Source organism: Labrus mixtus, chromosome 7, assembly GCF_963584025.1.
Source record: "Labrus mixtus chromosome 7, fLabMix1.1, whole genome shotgun sequence".
Classification (NCBI taxonomy): Eukaryota; Metazoa; Chordata; class Actinopteri; order Labriformes; family Labridae; genus Labrus; species Labrus mixtus.
Genome location: NC_083618.1, coordinates 28,806,256 through 28,824,682, shown reverse-complemented (window position 1 = coordinate 28,824,682; position 18,427 = coordinate 28,806,256). Strand labels below are relative to the sequence as shown.

The following is an 18,427-nucleotide window of genomic DNA, read 5'->3' as shown; positions in this document are numbered from 1 at the left end:
AGGGGGTATTAAGCCTCGGGATGCTCATCTCTTGTTCGTTTGTTTTTTTATTCCCACAGATTTAAAAAGATCAGTTTAGTTTTGTGATGTGGAGCACAATTCAGCCTGTTCACAGTTGGATAATTCTTCTGATCCTCTTAAAGGGCCAGAGGGTTAAGAGTGTGCTCATTCAACACAACCGTCAGGAGCCTCATGATATCTACTGAATGAAATGATAAAGTGACCTTACTATCTGATCAGACATTAAGGAAACATGTTGAAGTGCTGGCTTCTCTGACAACAATGCAGCAGCCAGTATGTCCTCCTTCTAACTTTAGATTCTGCTCCTGAATGCTCTGGATTTGTTTGGACCAGAGAAGGTAGGCGGTTTTAAAGCACCCCCCACACGTCCGTTTTGGAGGCCCCTCGGTTTGCCAGATATGAGAGCAGTTATCAGGTCAAAGCAACAGGTGTTGCAGTGAAGATAACTGACATTAAAGAAATCCAAGAGGAGAAAACTGACATCCAGGTCCATTCAGACACTTTTATACATTTTACAATATTTACAAACTACATTTTGTCAACTCTTCACTTTCTGTTTGTTGCTGTTTTGGACTTTGACAACTCAAAGGAAGGCCATTTATTAAAGCAAAAGTGGAGATCCTCAGGGAACCATGAATCTCCACAGTGACTGCTTGTACAATCTTGGCCGTTGGTTGTTGATATGAAACGCTCTGAACCGACGCCAAACATTTCATTGATCCCTTAATCTCTTTCATTCAAGCTTAATTTCTTTCCCTACCTTTTTTTTTTTTTTTAAACCAGCAACACACACAGCCACAAATACACACAGAGCGCGCTCAGTGTCACACACCACAGCTCTTAATTAGATGTTTTTACTGCGTGCTGACAGGGGCTGATGGAGCTCTGGGCTGGGGGGGGGGGAGGTGATGGCTTCATGCATGTGAAAACAAAGCCTCAAAAAGTCCTCCATCACTGATGTCGAGCCAACATTACTGTGGTGGCACTGAATGCCAAGCTGGTTCCAATAGGGACAAATACTGATTCTTGTTTTTCTCCGTTTCTTAGTTTGAGTAAATGCCTCATAATTGAGGTTTCAATATTTTATGAAAAGTAAATCACCAGCTCACCCAAATATTCCATAAAATGGTTCAATTAAAGTTTGTGCAAAAGGCAGTTAAGGTAGGAAATGTAGCGACTTTGCATTTTCTTTTTCCTTCCACTCTCATGCACACAATACAAACAAATCCCTGATGTATTGTCATGACTTCACAGGAAGCCCTTTGATATTTATTGTGTGTAGACGGATGCCCATGTCAGTCGCTGTGTGTCATTTTCCAGGGCATGATTGGGTGATAGGGGACATTTCAGGCCAACTGTAATCGGGCAGAAAGAGCCAATTGTTGCAGCAGCGGTGATGGATCTCTTTGTTTTGGCCAGCCAGGATTTGGAGCTGCCAAGGGAAAAGGGCATTTTGATTCATTTGAGGGCCTGCTGCCTTCATCACAGCCTCTTATACTGGGAGTGTGTGTGTGAGGGACACAGTGGGAGAGAGACAGAGGGAGTGTGTGTGAGTGAGTGTTATCATTCTCTTAATTCTTATTTATCGTAGCAGAGAGTCTCTTCTTAGGCAGAGAATGGAGAAAGGCCTTGGAGTGTTTAAGTTTTCTTCCAGTGACACAAAAGGAAATAAAGCATTTTGCCTCGAGATGCCGTATTTCCAGCTGCGTTCCCAAATCAGCCCACCCCGACTTCATGCAGAAATTTAAATTGGGGGCTGGCAGGACAAATTCCAGCTGAAGTGGGTGAAGAAAATGTGCCGGTTGTGGCTCAGTTGGTGGAGTCGGTCAACAAGAAGGTCAAGGGGTTCGTATGGCGTTTGAATAGAAACCTCTGCCGTCAGTGTGTGAATGTGTAGGTGTGACATGCGGTGTAAAAGTGCTTTGAGTAGTCAGAAGACTAGAAAAGTGCTCAACAAGCTCAAGTCCCTTTACCTTTTACACATGTAGCTCACCCTGAAGATTTCAGGACATTTTTAAGGGTTTTATACAGGTGTGAAAACAGCATTTGAAACATCATTATGTTACACATAAAGGTATATATATATATATATATATATATATATATATAAGAGAGTGCTGTATAATGTATAAAGCTGTATAATGTATTCTATGTCTCTAAAAAAATAGAGTTTTAAAACTCTGGGGAAATCATTCTGATGATGTCATTGTGAGGTAATGCTTCATTAAAAACAGTGTGTGGAAAAGTGTTATCCTCTATGGAACGTCTGACAGAAAACATTATTTTCAAATTGCATTGTGGGAATTGTAGGAATCCATTTTTGGGTTGTTTTTTTTTACTTCGTATATATATATATATATATAGACTTATCAAAGATGTTCATCAGGGACTGGATGTTGTTTCATTCTAACATCTAACCAAAGTAAATTAAAGGAAAAACCCGGCAACATTTCATCAGCCAATAGAAACCTTCCGTGATGAATGGTCTTAAAGCTTTCAAGGCAACCAACGATGTTCAGCTGGTTTTGTGTTAAGTTCAAATCTGACCTCTTTTGTTGTAATGCTTGATGTCCTTTTCAACAAGCAGTAAAGGTCAATGACGTCATTATCTTACCTGCTCACCGTGCTTTTAACTCCACCTTAAAAATACATATTAAACCAATCTATAAAGATCCCATGGGATATAGATAATGGTATAGTTTGGAGAGTATTAGTGTGTCTGGGGATTCAGTAAAAAAGTAACACTAAGAAAGACAAAAAATAGTAAAAAGTAAAGAAACCACTTGAGCCACTGTTGGTGTTTTTCAAAGGACTGGCAGCCTGTTAGAGCTCACATTGGCAATTGCACAGTGTGGATTCTCAGAATTTCATTGCAAGGGCTGACTATTGTGGGAGAAAAAAAAAATCTTTCAGGTCCAATTATATGACTGGTTCAGATGAGTTTTATTCACTGCACTGAGGGAAGAGAAGTTCGCAACAAAGACGGCAGAATTCTCTTCGAACAGACCGAACAATAGGTGTGGGCCAGACTAAGCTTTTCTTTTTTTCTCAGACTGCAAAAAGAGACAATAAAACCTCCATCAGCCGATGTCTGTGTCAATGGGGCAACTTAGAGACCCGACTCACCATACAGGTCATGTTTGCTTCTCAAGGCCTGTACAGTGGACTATGCAGAGAGTGGAAAGGACAGTTCTGTCATAACTTTGATGGTGAACTTTTAAAGAAGTTAAAGAGCAATAATGGAGCTCTTTTGGGAAAAACCTTGCGGCTAGAAAGACAATAAACTGATAAAAGAAAACCAAGGGAACGCACCATAATACATACTGTATACACCTTAATCATACATTTAAAATCAGATTGTGTATAAATGCAAATGAGTGCTTCGTCGACAGAAGTGCACATCCATTTTACAACACTAGTTTTCTAATATAGTGGTCCATCAACAGCAACACTCCCACCTGGAGCACCTTTATCCCGCATGTGGCCGTTATGAAGTCTACCTCATTTGGTAATTTTCCAGTGTGAGCAGCCCACAGAATAAAACTATATTAGCATTAGTATGTAGTGTGAAATTGGTGTGATACAGATGGGACTGAGTGGAGGAGGAAGGTCACAGAGAGGGGTTTTTCAGGCTCAGGTGAAGTCATTGTGGTGGTGTAAAAACCTCAGAGTGGCATTGGGAATGGGGATGGCAATTGGGGTTTGGATGTGTGCGTGTGTGTGTATGGGGGGGGGATGTTGGGGGGGGATGTCGGGGGGCACAGGGACAGATGTTTTCCCTCAAAGAAATGATTGCATTTGCAATGTAAAACCAATCTGCGATGCCTTGTTCTTATTACATGCACCACGACCCCGGGAGTGAATCAGACGAAAGCAGTCAAATAACTGTTGTGACAGATAATAATGGGATATGAGCAGATGGTTTTCTCACTATATGGAAATGCTCGGGCTCTTCAATCTCATCCTTCAAACCCCCCGACTGGAGCAGCCGGCCGGAGACAGAGAGGGAAGAGGCTGTTCAGGAGCTGGAGATGAGATTGGCCCGGGCAGAGACATATGGAAAGCTCTCTCCTCTTTTACCCACACAATGGTTGCGGGGATGATATCATCCTTCCCCAGGCACGCTAATGACCCAGGCCATTTGGGATCCCCTGAAAAAATGGTGGCTGTGCATGGATACATGCTGAAAGGTGCTTGGCATGCGGTGAAAGGAGTGAGGGATTGGCAGCTTGTGAAAAGTTTCCAGAGTTTATTAGGCTCAGATGATTATTAGACAGCCAGCCTGGTGTATAGTTTACTTCCTGATTAGGTTTGGGGCTGCAGCCCGGGGTGGCTAAAGCTTTTCTGAAGTAGTGCAGCTGTGATTGACGTCCAGTGCCAATGTTTTATGACAGTTTAGGAACAAGTCTTCATGTTATGACCCGACTCAGGAGGTCGTAAACAAAAAGGGACTCAACACCATGTTGGATGTTTTAAGAATTCTTTATCTTTACACCCAAACTATTCTTTATCAAACCAATTAGGAGAGGGTCAGAACAGAGAGAGAGTATTAGTGATACTGCAGGAGCTAAAGTAACTTCAGCACACTGGACCCAGAGGCCAGTACTACCAGAGAGTTACACATCTCTCAATGACTCCATTGGATCTGCAGAGTCCCCCTGCACCTTTAAGAAAAAGCTAAAGACCCAGCTCTTTCATGAATACCTACTAACTTAATGATGATGGTCTCCATATTATTGATGATGATGATGGTAATGACGATGGTTTTTGTTTGATAACGACGACTTATAAGATGGTTTCTATACTGATTAGAGCTCTCAAGAACTGCCCTCAATGTTGTGCTTTGCCTCTGGTCACTTCCTGTCAGCACCTGTGTGTCCAATCAGACTCAAAGCTGATCGTTTGCTCTTACTGACATTGTTCCCTTTTTTCTAGATCCTTGCTTGTGTTGTTCTTACTCTCTGATGTACGTCGCTTTGGATAAAAGCGTCTGCTAGGTGAATTGTAGGTTGAATTATTTGGCATCACCAATGTGATGAGTGAAAACAGAGTTGCTATAAGTGCTTTCACATGAAGGGGGGGGGGGGGGTATTGGCAGCACATGACCAGTTATTAAATGGACAAGTCTGCCGTCAGGAGATCGTCATATTTCACAAACTCAGAGCATGTTAGCCATGTTGCCATTTTGTTTTCTGGAGCCAGACCATATTTGAGAGATTGTGAATATGCACAACTTATCCTCTAAACTGGATGAACCCCCATCCCTGAAGCTTAAACATTTCCATCATCTATAAGCAACAAAATCCTACTTAGACAAATAATGTTGTCCAGACAATAATGCAAAATGTATTGGCAGAGGAAAAGAGTTCCTGAAAAGTAAATTGTAAAAAGTCATGTTACCCGTAAATTTAACGCCAGCGCCGCACAGTTTGGGGCCATTCGCTGCCACTCTAGACAATTCTCCTATTTCCAGAGCACGCATCACTGTCCATCTCTGGAGCATGAATCAAACTGAAAACAGACCAGATCAACCAGGACAGGAAGTCAGACAAGGACACATAGAGAGCATCCTGTCAATTTCAAAATAAAACACGATAGAAAGACTCCTGATCATATATTACATCACTTCATCAACAATATATCGAATCTCTTTATTTCCCACATGATCTTGTAGTTCTCCTGTGAACCTGTATGTACAGCTGTGCTCGTTCTCCAGAAACTGGCCCAGTCGGAGCAAAACCCTAGTCCTGACAGAATGCAGCAGGCATGGACTAAAGGTGCGTTTAAGAGTCCCATATAATACTCAAGACAGAAACAGAGAGTTATAAATGTGGCAGAGGGTTGGGCTCCGTCATTCATTTCAGCAGCAAAGAAACATCATCCCCGCCACTTGTTGTCCCAAATTTCTCTTTTTAAGAAAAATAGTATTTTCTTTCAATAGTTATCTTCATGACATCACCTTCTCAAGGTGCTTCTATTCAATCACTGACTCTCACTTCTGCACATATTTTAAAGTCTAAGTAAACCAGGGAAGGGGTTATGACCTGTTAGCCAATGAGAGGTTGAGTTCAGTCAAAAACACATTTTAACTGTAGTTCGACAATGGATTTTGTAATTGAAGAGTCGCAGGTTGTGATTGATTTGAAGAAATTGAATGAACTTGTGATGAGAACTTTCACAACGTTGTGACATCGTGGACTGATCGATAAATGGAATCATCTGCGAAGGTTTCCTCTGTGTACGCTTTTGCAAAAAGCCATAGAAACAAAGTTTATGCCCGTACTCCCCATGCACGGGTCAAACAGGCCGTACAGTAGGGGGATAAGTTGTCGAGGTTAATGGGTTTGTTGTGAGACATAATTCATCCAGCGACACAAAGTAAACAAGCTTTGTCTGCGTCTCGGCGCTCTCCAGCCTCGGCCCTGCATCATCTTTCATGTGGGCAAGCTCCATCACCGCGCCGAGCGCAGAGGGAAGAAAGATATCAGCTCGTGTGACATCTGATTTCATTTCAGCGGCGCGTACATACACAAGCACACACACACACACACACACACACACACACACACACAGAAACAAAAGCAAAGCGACCATTTGTGCCTCTGCTTGTGGCTCTTGAGATGAATGGATCCCAGACGAGGCCACTGTGGCATGAAATGCTGAGATGTAATCATCTTCTCACAACAGGATGCTGCTTCATGAGAGGGGAATGAACTTCAATGTCTCTTTCACTTCTTTTATTGCCGGCTGCCTTGAGGTTTTTCTCTTTACCCAACCCTGCTTTTTAACTTTGTCCCCCGTGCCTTTGATTTGTGAAGGAAATCAAAGTAATTGAAAATTTTGACTGATTCAAAGATCAACCACTTTCTTAGACTGAAACTCTCTGGCGTGTAAACATGGGTTCATACCTTTTCTCGTGTTGTTGTTTTTGTTAGATATTAAGGCTTTTCAAGTTTTTGCTTTGCATTTATAAATAAACATTAGAAAAATAGATATACTGTGACCATTAGCCCCTTGGTATGGACCTAAAAAACTTGACAAAAGAATGAGAATCATGGTTTTTGTTCATTGAAGTCAGTCGAAATGGAGTTGATGTATTGCAGATATGTCAATCTAAGGAGGTAATTTGTGTCTTTTATTGTCTTCTATCTGTTGGTTGTCTTGAAACAAGTAAAGCAAAATCAGTTATTTCATTTTTTTGTTTTGTTTCTGACATAAATCGATTGGTTAAAGAAAGAGCACAGAACAAAGTTCCAACTTATCCTTCCTAACCAAATTCTATCAAACATGAGCCGTCATACCACAAACCTCCAGGACCCTCCACTGGTTGCCTAGAGATAGTCCCACCATAGTTGTGCAAAGTCGAGCTTCCCTCCACAACATAAAAATGTTAGATTTTTTCTTAAACGTGTTGTTAAACGTTGCTGGGTAGCAGATTTAGTTGTCTATGATCAGAGCACAGGTCGGCAAGTTTTTGCGGGCGAGTATCAAGTCAAGTCTCAAGCCTGGCGGCTGTGGCTCAGCGGTGGAGTCGGTCGTCTCTCAACCGGAAGGTTGGGGGTTTGATCCCCAGCTCCTGCAGCTACATGTCCGATGTGTCGTTGGGCAAGACACCTAACCCCAGGTTGCTCCCACTGCAAGAGTTTGAGTACAACACTGTATAATCACACTGGATCCCAACTGACAGAATATAATTTACTGTACATGAACAGTGTGTGTGTGTGTGTGTGTGTTCAGCTCATCTCTGTATTTACACAGCAGGTGGTTGAACACTAATGTTTCTGCTCACTAGCGAAGGAAAGACAAGGCAGCTTTATTTATATAGCACACTGCAAACAAAGAGGCAATACAAAGTGCTTTATATGAACAAATGAACAGAAGCACATTCTCAGCATTTTAGTGTTTACTGTTTCACAACAGTATGTGAGTTTGTTTTCTTGTGCTGCTTCACCTTCATTTACACTTCAACCTTTTATATCTGTTTTCTAGATCTGGTTCAGTTTGTTAACGGGTGCATTAGTTGTGCATTAGTTGAACCTTCGTTCCTGTTACTTTCGTTAATTCTATTGTTCTTTGCCTCCTCTGGTTGTGCAGACAGAGAGCGACAGTCATCATTTAGCATCATATTGTTCATTAAAGGTCACATATTCTCCTCCTTTTCAACCAGTTTAAATAAGTCTCAGAGCTCCTCAAAACATGTGTGTGAAGTTTCTTGTTCTAAATCCACTCTGATCCTGTATTTAATCATGCCTATAAACCCCTCTATTTCAGCCCTGCTCAGAACAGGCTGTTTCTGTGTCTGTACCTTTAAATATGTAAATGAGCTGTGTCTGACCACGCCTCCTCTCTGGAAAGACTTGGGTGGCTCTGGCTTTCTCACTCCATGCCCTATTTTTTAACAATGAGAGGGCAGAACAAGTCACCTAGCTGTCACCCACTTCGGGGAGGGGTTACTGCCCTTTGTGATGTCATTAAGGTAAAAATCTGCAAACGGCCTGTTTGAGCACACATTTTCTGAAAAGTGGAGCAGGCAAAAGACAGAGAAGATGGCTTTTTCTCATAATGGGGGGGTGGGGGGGGTTCAAAACAGACTAAGGACACATATGAGTGTTTGAAAACCGCATGATATGTGACCTTTAATGTCTGGAAAGTCTTTTTTAATGTCTTTTTTTTTTTTGTTTAACTTCATCTCCATTGTTGCCCTTTCACCACTTTTCCTTTGTTCTATTATTTCCGGAGAACTACTTCTCACTTCCCCCCTCTAAGCCGGAGTTATTGATCAAACGACCCGTGACAGAAAAGCAACATGTTCCTGAAGCCTTCTGGTTATTTGCCCTGCGGCCGCAGCCATCATGCCACTCATCAAACTATGTCTTACTTCTGTCACTGAGCTTTGATTACTTTTCTGTGTGCAATCACTCCGACGCGGGATGAGAGCTTTCCTTTGCAATATGTTCCCCTGACCTTTATGACTTAAATGAAATGGATCATTTTTCTCCACGTCTTCGCTCACACTTGATGAACTGTGAGCTTAAAAAACCAGAACACACTGTGCTTTCACATCTTAAACATATTTCTGAAACATAAACAGATGTAACTTTGTTGTTACCCTGATGTGTCCTCCAGGGAAATCATTAGCACAGATATATAATCACTGTGGTTTTTTTATGCATGACCAAATTCCTGCAGAACCTTTTTCACCTTTTCCAGCTTCAGTGAAACATTTTTTTTATCACATCATAGAAATGTCAGCATGCTCGGGAACTGTTGGCCAAGTGGTTAGTTTGTGTACAGAGGCTGTAGTCCTCAAAGTGGGCGTCCTAGGACAGAGCAGGAAATCAGGGAGAAAGGGGGGAAAGGAGCCACAGGGCAGACCCAAACCCGGGCCGTCTGCTTGGAGGACTATGCCTCCGCAACTTGGGGTGCGCGCAACAACCGCTAGGCCACCGGCGCCCCTGTTTGTTCAATTTTTAAAGGAAGTTTAGCAAGGAAAGACTAAAGAGCTTTGCAAAGTGACTTCCTGAAGGTGGCCTGTTGTCAGTGGACCGTCCGGCTGCATCTGTCTGTTGTCCAGCAGTAGTGATTACTCCTTCATTAGATGGAGGGTGTCCGTTGTTAAAGTACTTCTAGGTGTTTGGACTTTTTTTGATCAGCTTGTAGGAGCTTGTTTTTCACATGTGAAGTGTTAAAAGGTCGATTAGTAATCTTTTTAATTGTGCGTATTCTTAGTTCCTTCTTCTCTTCCCTGGGTTTTATTTTATTGTTTTTATTCCCCTCAACCCCCGAGCCATCTCTGGGAATGCAACAGTTATTGTCACATCATTAAATTATTTAACAAATTCATTGGAAAGTAATAAGTTCCTCTCTGGTAGGGGCGGGGCGGATTGCACTCCATCCCTTTAGAGACATACAGATGGAGGCATACATTTAACAACCTCTCTTTTTTTATGTATAAAATATAAGTTAACCTGTAACATTTGAAAAGCTACTTGAATGTGTCTGCAGCACAGGTTTCCTTAACATGCACTGTTCAGATGTGTTGGTTTGCCCTCTGAGACCGGTGGAGCGCTTCCGGGACCTTCAGCCCGACGAGGTGGCCGATTTATTCAGCACCGCTCAGAGAGTCGCCGACCTGGTGGAGAAGCACTTCAACGCCACTTCGCTCACCATCGCCATCCAGGTAAAGTACGCACTCGGGGTGTCATCGAACGCGCTGTAGCACCAGCTTCAGTTTGCAACTCTCAAATTAATTTTAATTACAGACTTTTATCTATCAGGCTTTATTTCAATCACAGACTGTGTGAAGAATGGGCGGCACTAGAGCTGCCTTGGAGCGGAGTCAAAAGATTTACAGCTCCCCCCTGCCGACTGGCTGCAGTATAGGTCATAAGCTCCGCCTCCTCCATGTTAACAGATGGAACATAGGGAAACTTTAGAGTTAAAATACATGGACAATACTTTTTTACAAAAAACGTACAATTTTAAAGTCTCAATAGATTGTTTATTTCACTTGTTTGAAGAAAATACGATTTCTTATATCTCCATAAAAGTCCAAATGACTTGAAAAGATAGAAACTTTGCTCTGCAGAGGCCGGTTGGAACTTTCAATATGGATCAGCTCTGCTGTCTTATGACCCCCCCCCCCCCCCCCCCCCCCCCACCACCATAGTTTATTGGAGGAACAGATCTGACTGTGACAGCCAGACAGGCTCTCGTCTCAGACTCAATGGCCTATTCTGCATAACTGGTGATATATATGCTAATATCGAAATAGCACCTAGCTCCCTGCCAGAGAGAATAGTTTCACAGGTTAGGAGAGAGAAGAAGAAAAAGCGGAGGAACAGAGCAAGCAGAGAGTCATCTTTACGTTGGATATCATTTTCTGAGACTGCGGAGGTGATGAGAAGTGATAATCGGAGATTAGTTTTGACAGCTCCCGGGTTACAGCTAACACATTAAAGGAGAGCTCTCTGCAGGAGGGGGCAACTGCCACTGCTGTGACAAATAATAATATCACACAAATCAACCTCACTGGAGGATTGGTGGTGAAAAATAGATTTTGGGGATGGTGACACGAATGCTCTATTTTCCTCTGAAGAAGAACAATGGAGTTTATTATATGCTTGAAGAAAACGGTTCATACACTCTCGGAGTTTGATGTTTGATGTGTGTCAGAGGCCAGACATCACCTTTTTAGAACTAATATCAGATCTCAATTAACCAAGTCTGATTGGAGTCAAGTGTAAAAATGATTCATTTGTAACAGATGAAATGAAAGATGGCAGAAAAAGACCTGATGCAGATCAAACATGCAACGTTTCTTCCTATTTATCCATAATTCTCTCAATATAAATGATCTCTGATTGAGTTTTTTTACAGCTGTGGGGTGGGGGGGGGGAGCCTGTAAAAAGAAAGAATAAAATGTAAAACAACTTTGTTTTAAAGCAATGTTGTTTTAAATTATTTCATCAATCAGTCATGAGTCTGATGGATGTCGGCACGAGGCTCGACCCGACCCGACAGTTTATAAGAACTGTGCAACCTCTCACCAAACACCTCTCGCGCACTTCAATATAACCACCACTTTAGGCCCCGCGTCCACTCAGCATTTGTCCGCACTGGTCGTGCTCTTTTGCCCGCTTGCATGAAGCGTTTGTGCACTGAGAAGAAGAGTGCTGCATCCGTCCCGTCTCTATGACAACAGTCTGTTGACGTCAGGCCGCTGTATGACGGATGAGGATGTGGGTACAAGACACACAATCTGTATAGGCGGCAAAAACGCGAGGTAATATCATTACATTTGGAAAACAGTGCCAGTGACGTCAACAGCGCCTTTCTGAAAAGTTGAAAGATTTTTAACTGGAGGCGCTCGGAGCGGTCGCACTCAGAAAAAAGGCGCAGAGCACTCAGAAAAAAAAGATGCTGGGACCATGCTTTTTTCCTCCAGGTGTTCCAGCTGCTGCTGCTGCTGGTAACACTCTCTGCTCATTGAAAACAAGTGGAAAAAGAAGCTGGTGGACACAGGGCCTAATGCACTTCAACATGACCACGCTTTTAAGAACAGAGATGAAGTCCATTTCTCCACAGAAAGTAAAAACCTACATGTCCAGGTGTTCCTTCTTCAATTGAAACCATGCTTACTTGGTGCACATTGCCAGGCTCCAAGTCTTAAAAAAAAAAGATCCAGTTAGATTTATCAAAACTAATTTAAAAGCTTTACAGTGAATAGTGTTGTGAAAAGTAATTCCACAATTCTATATCTGAATTCATCATCTGAATAAGAAGTACAGCATTTCATTAACACCTCAGGATAAAAGAAGTCACTCTGGTGGGTGTCAGAGGGGAGGAACAGCAGCTTAGTGTGAACAAGAAGAAGGCCAGATTAAAGAGAAGATGATCATTATAAATATTTCTGCATCTGTGTGGGATCACCATAAAGGCTTTCCAAACCTTTGGGTCGCGACCTGAAATGTGGATTCATTATCAAAAAATATATTGTGTATTTAAATATATTAAACCGTGGGCCTTAATAGAAACGTGTAGAGTCTCTGTCTGTCTGTAAACCATTGTGCAGAAATGTCAGCTATAGCCTTTCTTCCTCTGTTCACAATAATGTGAAGAAGTCTAAAATGAATTTTAACTTGCAACACAATAGAAAAAGTCTTACATGATAGAATAAAAAAATCATTTTAGCAAAAAGCTGTGTGTGTTTTGGATGTCTGGGGTCGTCAAAGTGGGGACACCATGGTTGGTAACCACTGGCCTAAGTCTTAGTGAATTATTTCATTTTTGAAGGTTTTTTTTTCTTTTAAGTGTATGAAAATATAATTAGTCATCTTTCCTCTCCAGTTAAAGAAAAGTGAGAAGGAAACAAAATGGTCATAAGAAATAAAATAAGCATTTTTTCTTTCTAAATCTTAATTTAATTATCTTTTTTCTCTTCGTACCTTTTCTTTGGATTTTTATTTATTTTTATTTTATTTCATGTTGTATGTATTCTTGTATGTTTAAAAAAATATTTGTAAAAATGTGCCAGGATGAACAAAATGTGTGATGAAATATGACAACTTGTAATGTAGTAAAACAGCCTGCAATAAAGGATTTTTAAAAAGAAGAATTAAAATAACAGTCAGGACACGGAGACTCTTCTTTCTCTGTTCTCCAGGAAAGGGTCGAGGTGCTGTAGCTCATCTGAAATTATAATCTGTCACTGAATTATTGATGTAAATAATTCTGAATTCCCGACTCTTCCCCTAATTACCTCTTTTTCTGTTCCCACCAGGACGGCCCTGAAGCCGGACAAACTGTGAAGGTGAGAACTCAATAATTCACTCCCTTTAAATATGTCATGAGGCCTCCGCAACAGTTACACACTATTAAATAATCATCACATTTGCCGTGCTTAACTCTTGGCATGTCTGAATTATTCAGAGGATCTTTTCTTAAAGGTTTGAATCACTTTGGGTTTTGGTTTGGGGGGCTGTAAGGAAGACCCAAAGAGGCTGACTGGGGACCCTCAGTGGTCCACATGTGTTAAAGTGAGGGACAGAAAATGATCAGTCACTGCAACTCCACTCCATCCTCACACACGATCACTGTGGGCTCTGTTTTTTGGTACACTATTTTATAGACATATACACTTAATAAAGCCGTCTAGATCATTTCAGGAGGACTGCTCTGGAGATTCTCCTGACCCGGCCGTTCACATATGAACCTCACAGCGGGGGACTATCCCTGTCAGACAGGTGGAGGGGGGGCGGGGGTCAACCCTCACTCCATTCACCATGCAGCAGTCACATTATATAAACATCACCCCCCCACCCCCTCCCATTGGCTCGAGCTGAATTCTCCTGATAATATCCTGCTGTGTTCTCACATCAGCTCACTCTTGCTTGCTGCAGAAAAAATACTCGGGGTCTGTCAGGAGAAACTCCAGGTGAAATCCGAGCGAATAATTTGGCTGTTTGCGTTCACACATACAGCTCTTCCTGGAGTTTTTCAGGACTTTTCTGCAAGTGTGAAAGCCCTATAACACTTGAGTTTTTGTAAAGAGGCCTCAGAAACCAAATCCAAAAAAAAACTACACCAAAAGACAAATGAGAGTGGACTGCGTTCTCAGTCTGCATCACTTCTGTCTCGTGCACTTGGGAAATTCATACACACCAACTCTCAGCCTTTTTTTCATTCTTTACAATACTGTTTCTTCAATATTGATGTAAACAGCCTTTAACGACTTTGTGGAGAAACTGTGTAAAGGTTTGCACCTTTAACTGTAATGGTGTTACATTTTATTTGAAGACAACAAAGACACACAAATAAGGCAATAAATATCAGTGGGGCATTCAGTTCAGATGTCTGCCCCAACTTAAGAGTAATGTTATACTGTTACTCGAAAATACAGAATTATTTTGTTCCAGACCTCAAGTACTACTAACACTCTTTACCCAGACCAGATACACTCTCTAAACTCAATCTACTGGTGCTTTCACACCGGCACAAAACCTGAAATTTCCATGGTGAGCTGCATGTGTGAACACAAACGGCAGAATTTTTCACTCTGACTTGACCCGGACGTCTGCCAGCCCCCTTTTTGGATTTTGGAAGTCGGGCCGAACTGGTGGGAGAATGCAGCAGGAAATATTTAGATTATATTTAATATTAAATCCACAGCGAGCTCAATTCAATTCAATTCAATCCAAAGCTTAATTGTCATTTAGTTGCACAGACAACATTAGTGCAAGCAAAATGAGAGAGTGTTTCTCACCAGGAGCCAATAAAAATACAATAAATAAGACACAATTAAAATACTGACACACAAACACACACACATACACATACATCCCATGAGTTCTCAGTGACTGTGATTCCTGAGATATAAATAAATATAAAATTATAACTAAGGCTAAGACTAAAGTGTTCCAGATCAGCAGTTCAGCAATCTAACAGCTTGTGAATGTGTCGAACTACACGTAGCATCGATACAAAGGCAAAATATCTCATTATAGCGTCAACACCTGTTGCTTCATATGCGCTTCTGCATTTTTCTTTATATGCACGTTATGTCTTTTGACCTCCCCCTTCACATCCGACAGGAATAGTCTCCCGGTGTGAGGAGCGTGTGTCAACAAGCAAACGGACGGCTGGTTGGTTATTTTGTCTCTGAACTGCTCTTGCTTGGTAACTGCTGCTTAACAAACGCTAAAATGTGCACTCGCTCATTTCATAGATAATACTAAAGTCAAATGTCCTACTGTCCAGGAACGTGTTTTTCTATCTCCTACCTCCCTCTCTCTAAAAAAAAAAGCAATCTCCTCTGTGTGCCTAAAGAGAACAATGTCTCTTTTAAAGATCTTTATTTTCCCATTTCCACAACAACCTCCATTTTTCATCGACAGATTGTGTGAGATGAAATGGCTTTCATCCGGCAACACAAACAAGGTCAAAGAGTAATGCATTTTTTTTTGCTTGAGTCCATTTAGATTCACAGCAGCAGGTAGGTACTTCAGAATTACCACGATCTCAGCAGCAGCAGCTGTATAAGACCCCTTTAGTGGAGATCTTGTGACTGCAGGAGAGAACATCAGGGGAGCGGTGAATCAAGGCGCTAATATCGAAGCTGTTGTTCTCCACTGGTTCTTAACTCACTGAAATCATCTACATATTTTATCAAGTCATTCTGATACAAAGCAACTCTTGATGTGCAGAGACCTGTCTAGTCTTTTTATGAAAACAGATTATCGTAGCTCATATAGCACACCTGCTGCAGGAGCTGGCCACCCCCATCTATCACCTGGGTTATTGCAATCAGGCGCCCGCACGCCGGCAATAAAAAACGGTCCTTTGATTGAATAAGAGCGAGGCGGGCTATAAGAGAGAGGCAAATGCACTCCTATAAACTCAGCGCCTGGAGTCACACAGACACAAGACAGATCTCAGCGTTTTGAATGATGGAATTGGATTTTATTTTTGTCTTATGGAAAGTGCGGTGTGATTACAGTGATTTATCATGTGCAGGCCCCCATGTATAGATCCTGCTTGTTTACTAAGCAAGCCTGGCGGTTATATATGAGCTTTTATGGATAAAGATGATGAGATGTAATATTCACAAAGTAGACGGTATTGAAAACAAACTCACACGGCTATATATATATATTTTTTTCAAATAGCTAAGCAGTGGATACAGATACAGAAGGATGAGTGGGAGGCAGAGAGAGACACAAGAGAGGAGTGATTGATATTGATATGGAGACGTATACGCTATCGACAAAAGATTAGCACCAATACTTTAGTGGCTTACGACGTCATTACTGGAGTGTTTGAACTCGGGGAAAATCTGTCAAGCTCATGTTTTCTTTACATGTTTAGATTTTATTGAAAACTATCATCACCAAAAAATGCACTATTTCATATTTAGTCGTGTAAACATTAGTCTTTTCTTATTATGTTTATTGGTGATATTTAATGTTGTACCTGTACATATGAGAACACAGTTCACCGAAGTTAAATTCCTTGTTTGTGTAAGCACACCTGGCCAATAAATCTGATTCTGATTCTAATTAGAAAAAAATCACAACGTTTCAGTCCTTCTGAACCTTTTGTCCAGTGTGTTCTTCAGGAGGACGTCAAGCAAGAGTAAAGTGAGTGCAGGATTTTGTCTTTTCAGTGTGACAGTTTGACGTCCTCAGCACCTACTTCATAACCCCAAATTCACACATTATGTGCACACTGATTTTTTAATTGAATTGATTTTTCATCAATTTATCAACATTACTTAAAGGCTTTATATGCAACACTTAAATGTAATATAAATCAAATATATCCTCTGAAAATAACTCTGTGAGTCATGACTGTCTACAATGGGTGTAACACCCGAGTCCCACTGTCTGTGATGTTTTCAGAGTTTTCAGAGTCCTATCTTCAGTTTGTTTACATCGCCGGGACGGCCGGCTGACTCCTCCCCTCGTGTATAAAAGTTGTTTAATTGAGGGACTAGAGAAAAGAAGAATAACATACTGTACTCACTGCTTAACTGTGTTTCTAGATCACGCTCATTTCAGGTAAATTTACATGCAGTGTGAAGATACGAGCATAATAAAGATCGCTAGCATTAGCATGCTAACACAACAGTGCACCGCGAGTTGTTTTGGTTTCATGCTGGTGCTCAAGGGCGACACCTGCTGGATCAAAAGCAGATGAAAAGCATACAAAGCCTTTAAAAACAGGCACCGAATGATCAAATCTTCCTCGGTAAGACAAAAAGCAACATGTTGTTTGCACGTTTTTTCCTCCTTATTCCCGCGTGATCTTGTACTTCCTGCGGTGTGGAATCACTAAAAAAGGGGGGAGGGGGGTTCCAACAGTTCCTAGAACTATGAAAAAGTTCCCGCGGTCAGAAAACGCCTGTTGCTAACTCCTTCTGCAGAAATTAAAATCTGTGGGATTATAAATGTTTTCTCCAGCAGCTCTGTAGAGCTATTGTTTTATGAAATGTTTGATCTTTCCTTCTGAGAGTGACAAAAGCAGATTTATATCACTCTGGTGTTAAGTAGCTTAGCATAAATGTGCAGACAGAGGGACATTGCTAACCTGGATATGCTGGCAAACTAACCACCTGTATCTATCTCTAATGTATAAGGTAATATTGATATAAATATGACGGCATTTTCTCGACACATCAGCTCTTTGCATGACTGTCTGCAGCTTCTTGAAATGTCTAACAAAGAGTGACAGCTCTACGGAGTGGTTCTGAAAGCTCTATTTTCTCTGTCAAAATACAATCAGGGATCGATCTTTATAGACGTCCTGAGTAATTATTTTCAGACTGGACACTTGTGATGTGTGCCTTCTTACTGTATGTAAAGTGCCAATGATGGTTGAAAATTCAGCTAACACTGGCATCGGAGATTGAAAACAAAAAAAACGGCTGGAGAGCTGGAGCTGAGGCGGGTTTTAAGCCTCTTGACGAACCGTTACACCGCGCCCACCTGTCAATCATGTCAGCTTCCCGCCTTCTTGTGAATAACTCTTATCCTTCATCAAATCACAACTAAGTGTTTGCTGATCGAGACGTGAGCTTATCTGACCTGTTTTGTTTTTATGAACCAGGCTGTAAACATGGTGAACATGTAAAAACGGCTTTTTTGAATGGGTGTGTATGTGACTTCCTGTGCTTCTGCAGCCGGCCTCAAGTGGACAGTCGACGGACTGCAGGATTTTGCTCTTCCTCTGCTTCGTTTTTTCAAACCCAGGAGGTTGCCAATTGACTACAAGTCGAACTTAGGAGATGGATTTAATGCGGTGCCTTTACTCCAATCAGCCAGGTTCAATTCCTCACATTTGTTGGGATGATCTGTGCTCTTAGTGAACGTTTTTTTTTTTCTGCTCTGAGCCATAGTGAGAAAGTCAG

The 18,427-nt window shown here is 41.5% G+C and overlaps 1 protein-coding gene across 1 annotated transcript in view; it reads left to right on the top strand.

Annotated features, from left to right (window-relative positions):
- The window catches only part of fhit (fragile histidine triad diadenosine triphosphatase), a 279,982-nt gene that overhangs the window by 208,630 nt on the left and 52,925 nt on the right, over positions 1-18,427 (top strand). Inside the window, exons 4-5 of the mRNA XM_061041526.1 lie at positions 10,056-10,201; positions 13,304-13,333. Of these exons, the coding sequence (XP_060897509.1) occupies positions 10,056-10,201; positions 13,304-13,333 (176 nt within the window). The remainder of the gene's footprint in view (positions 1-10,055; positions 10,202-13,303; positions 13,334-18,427) is intronic.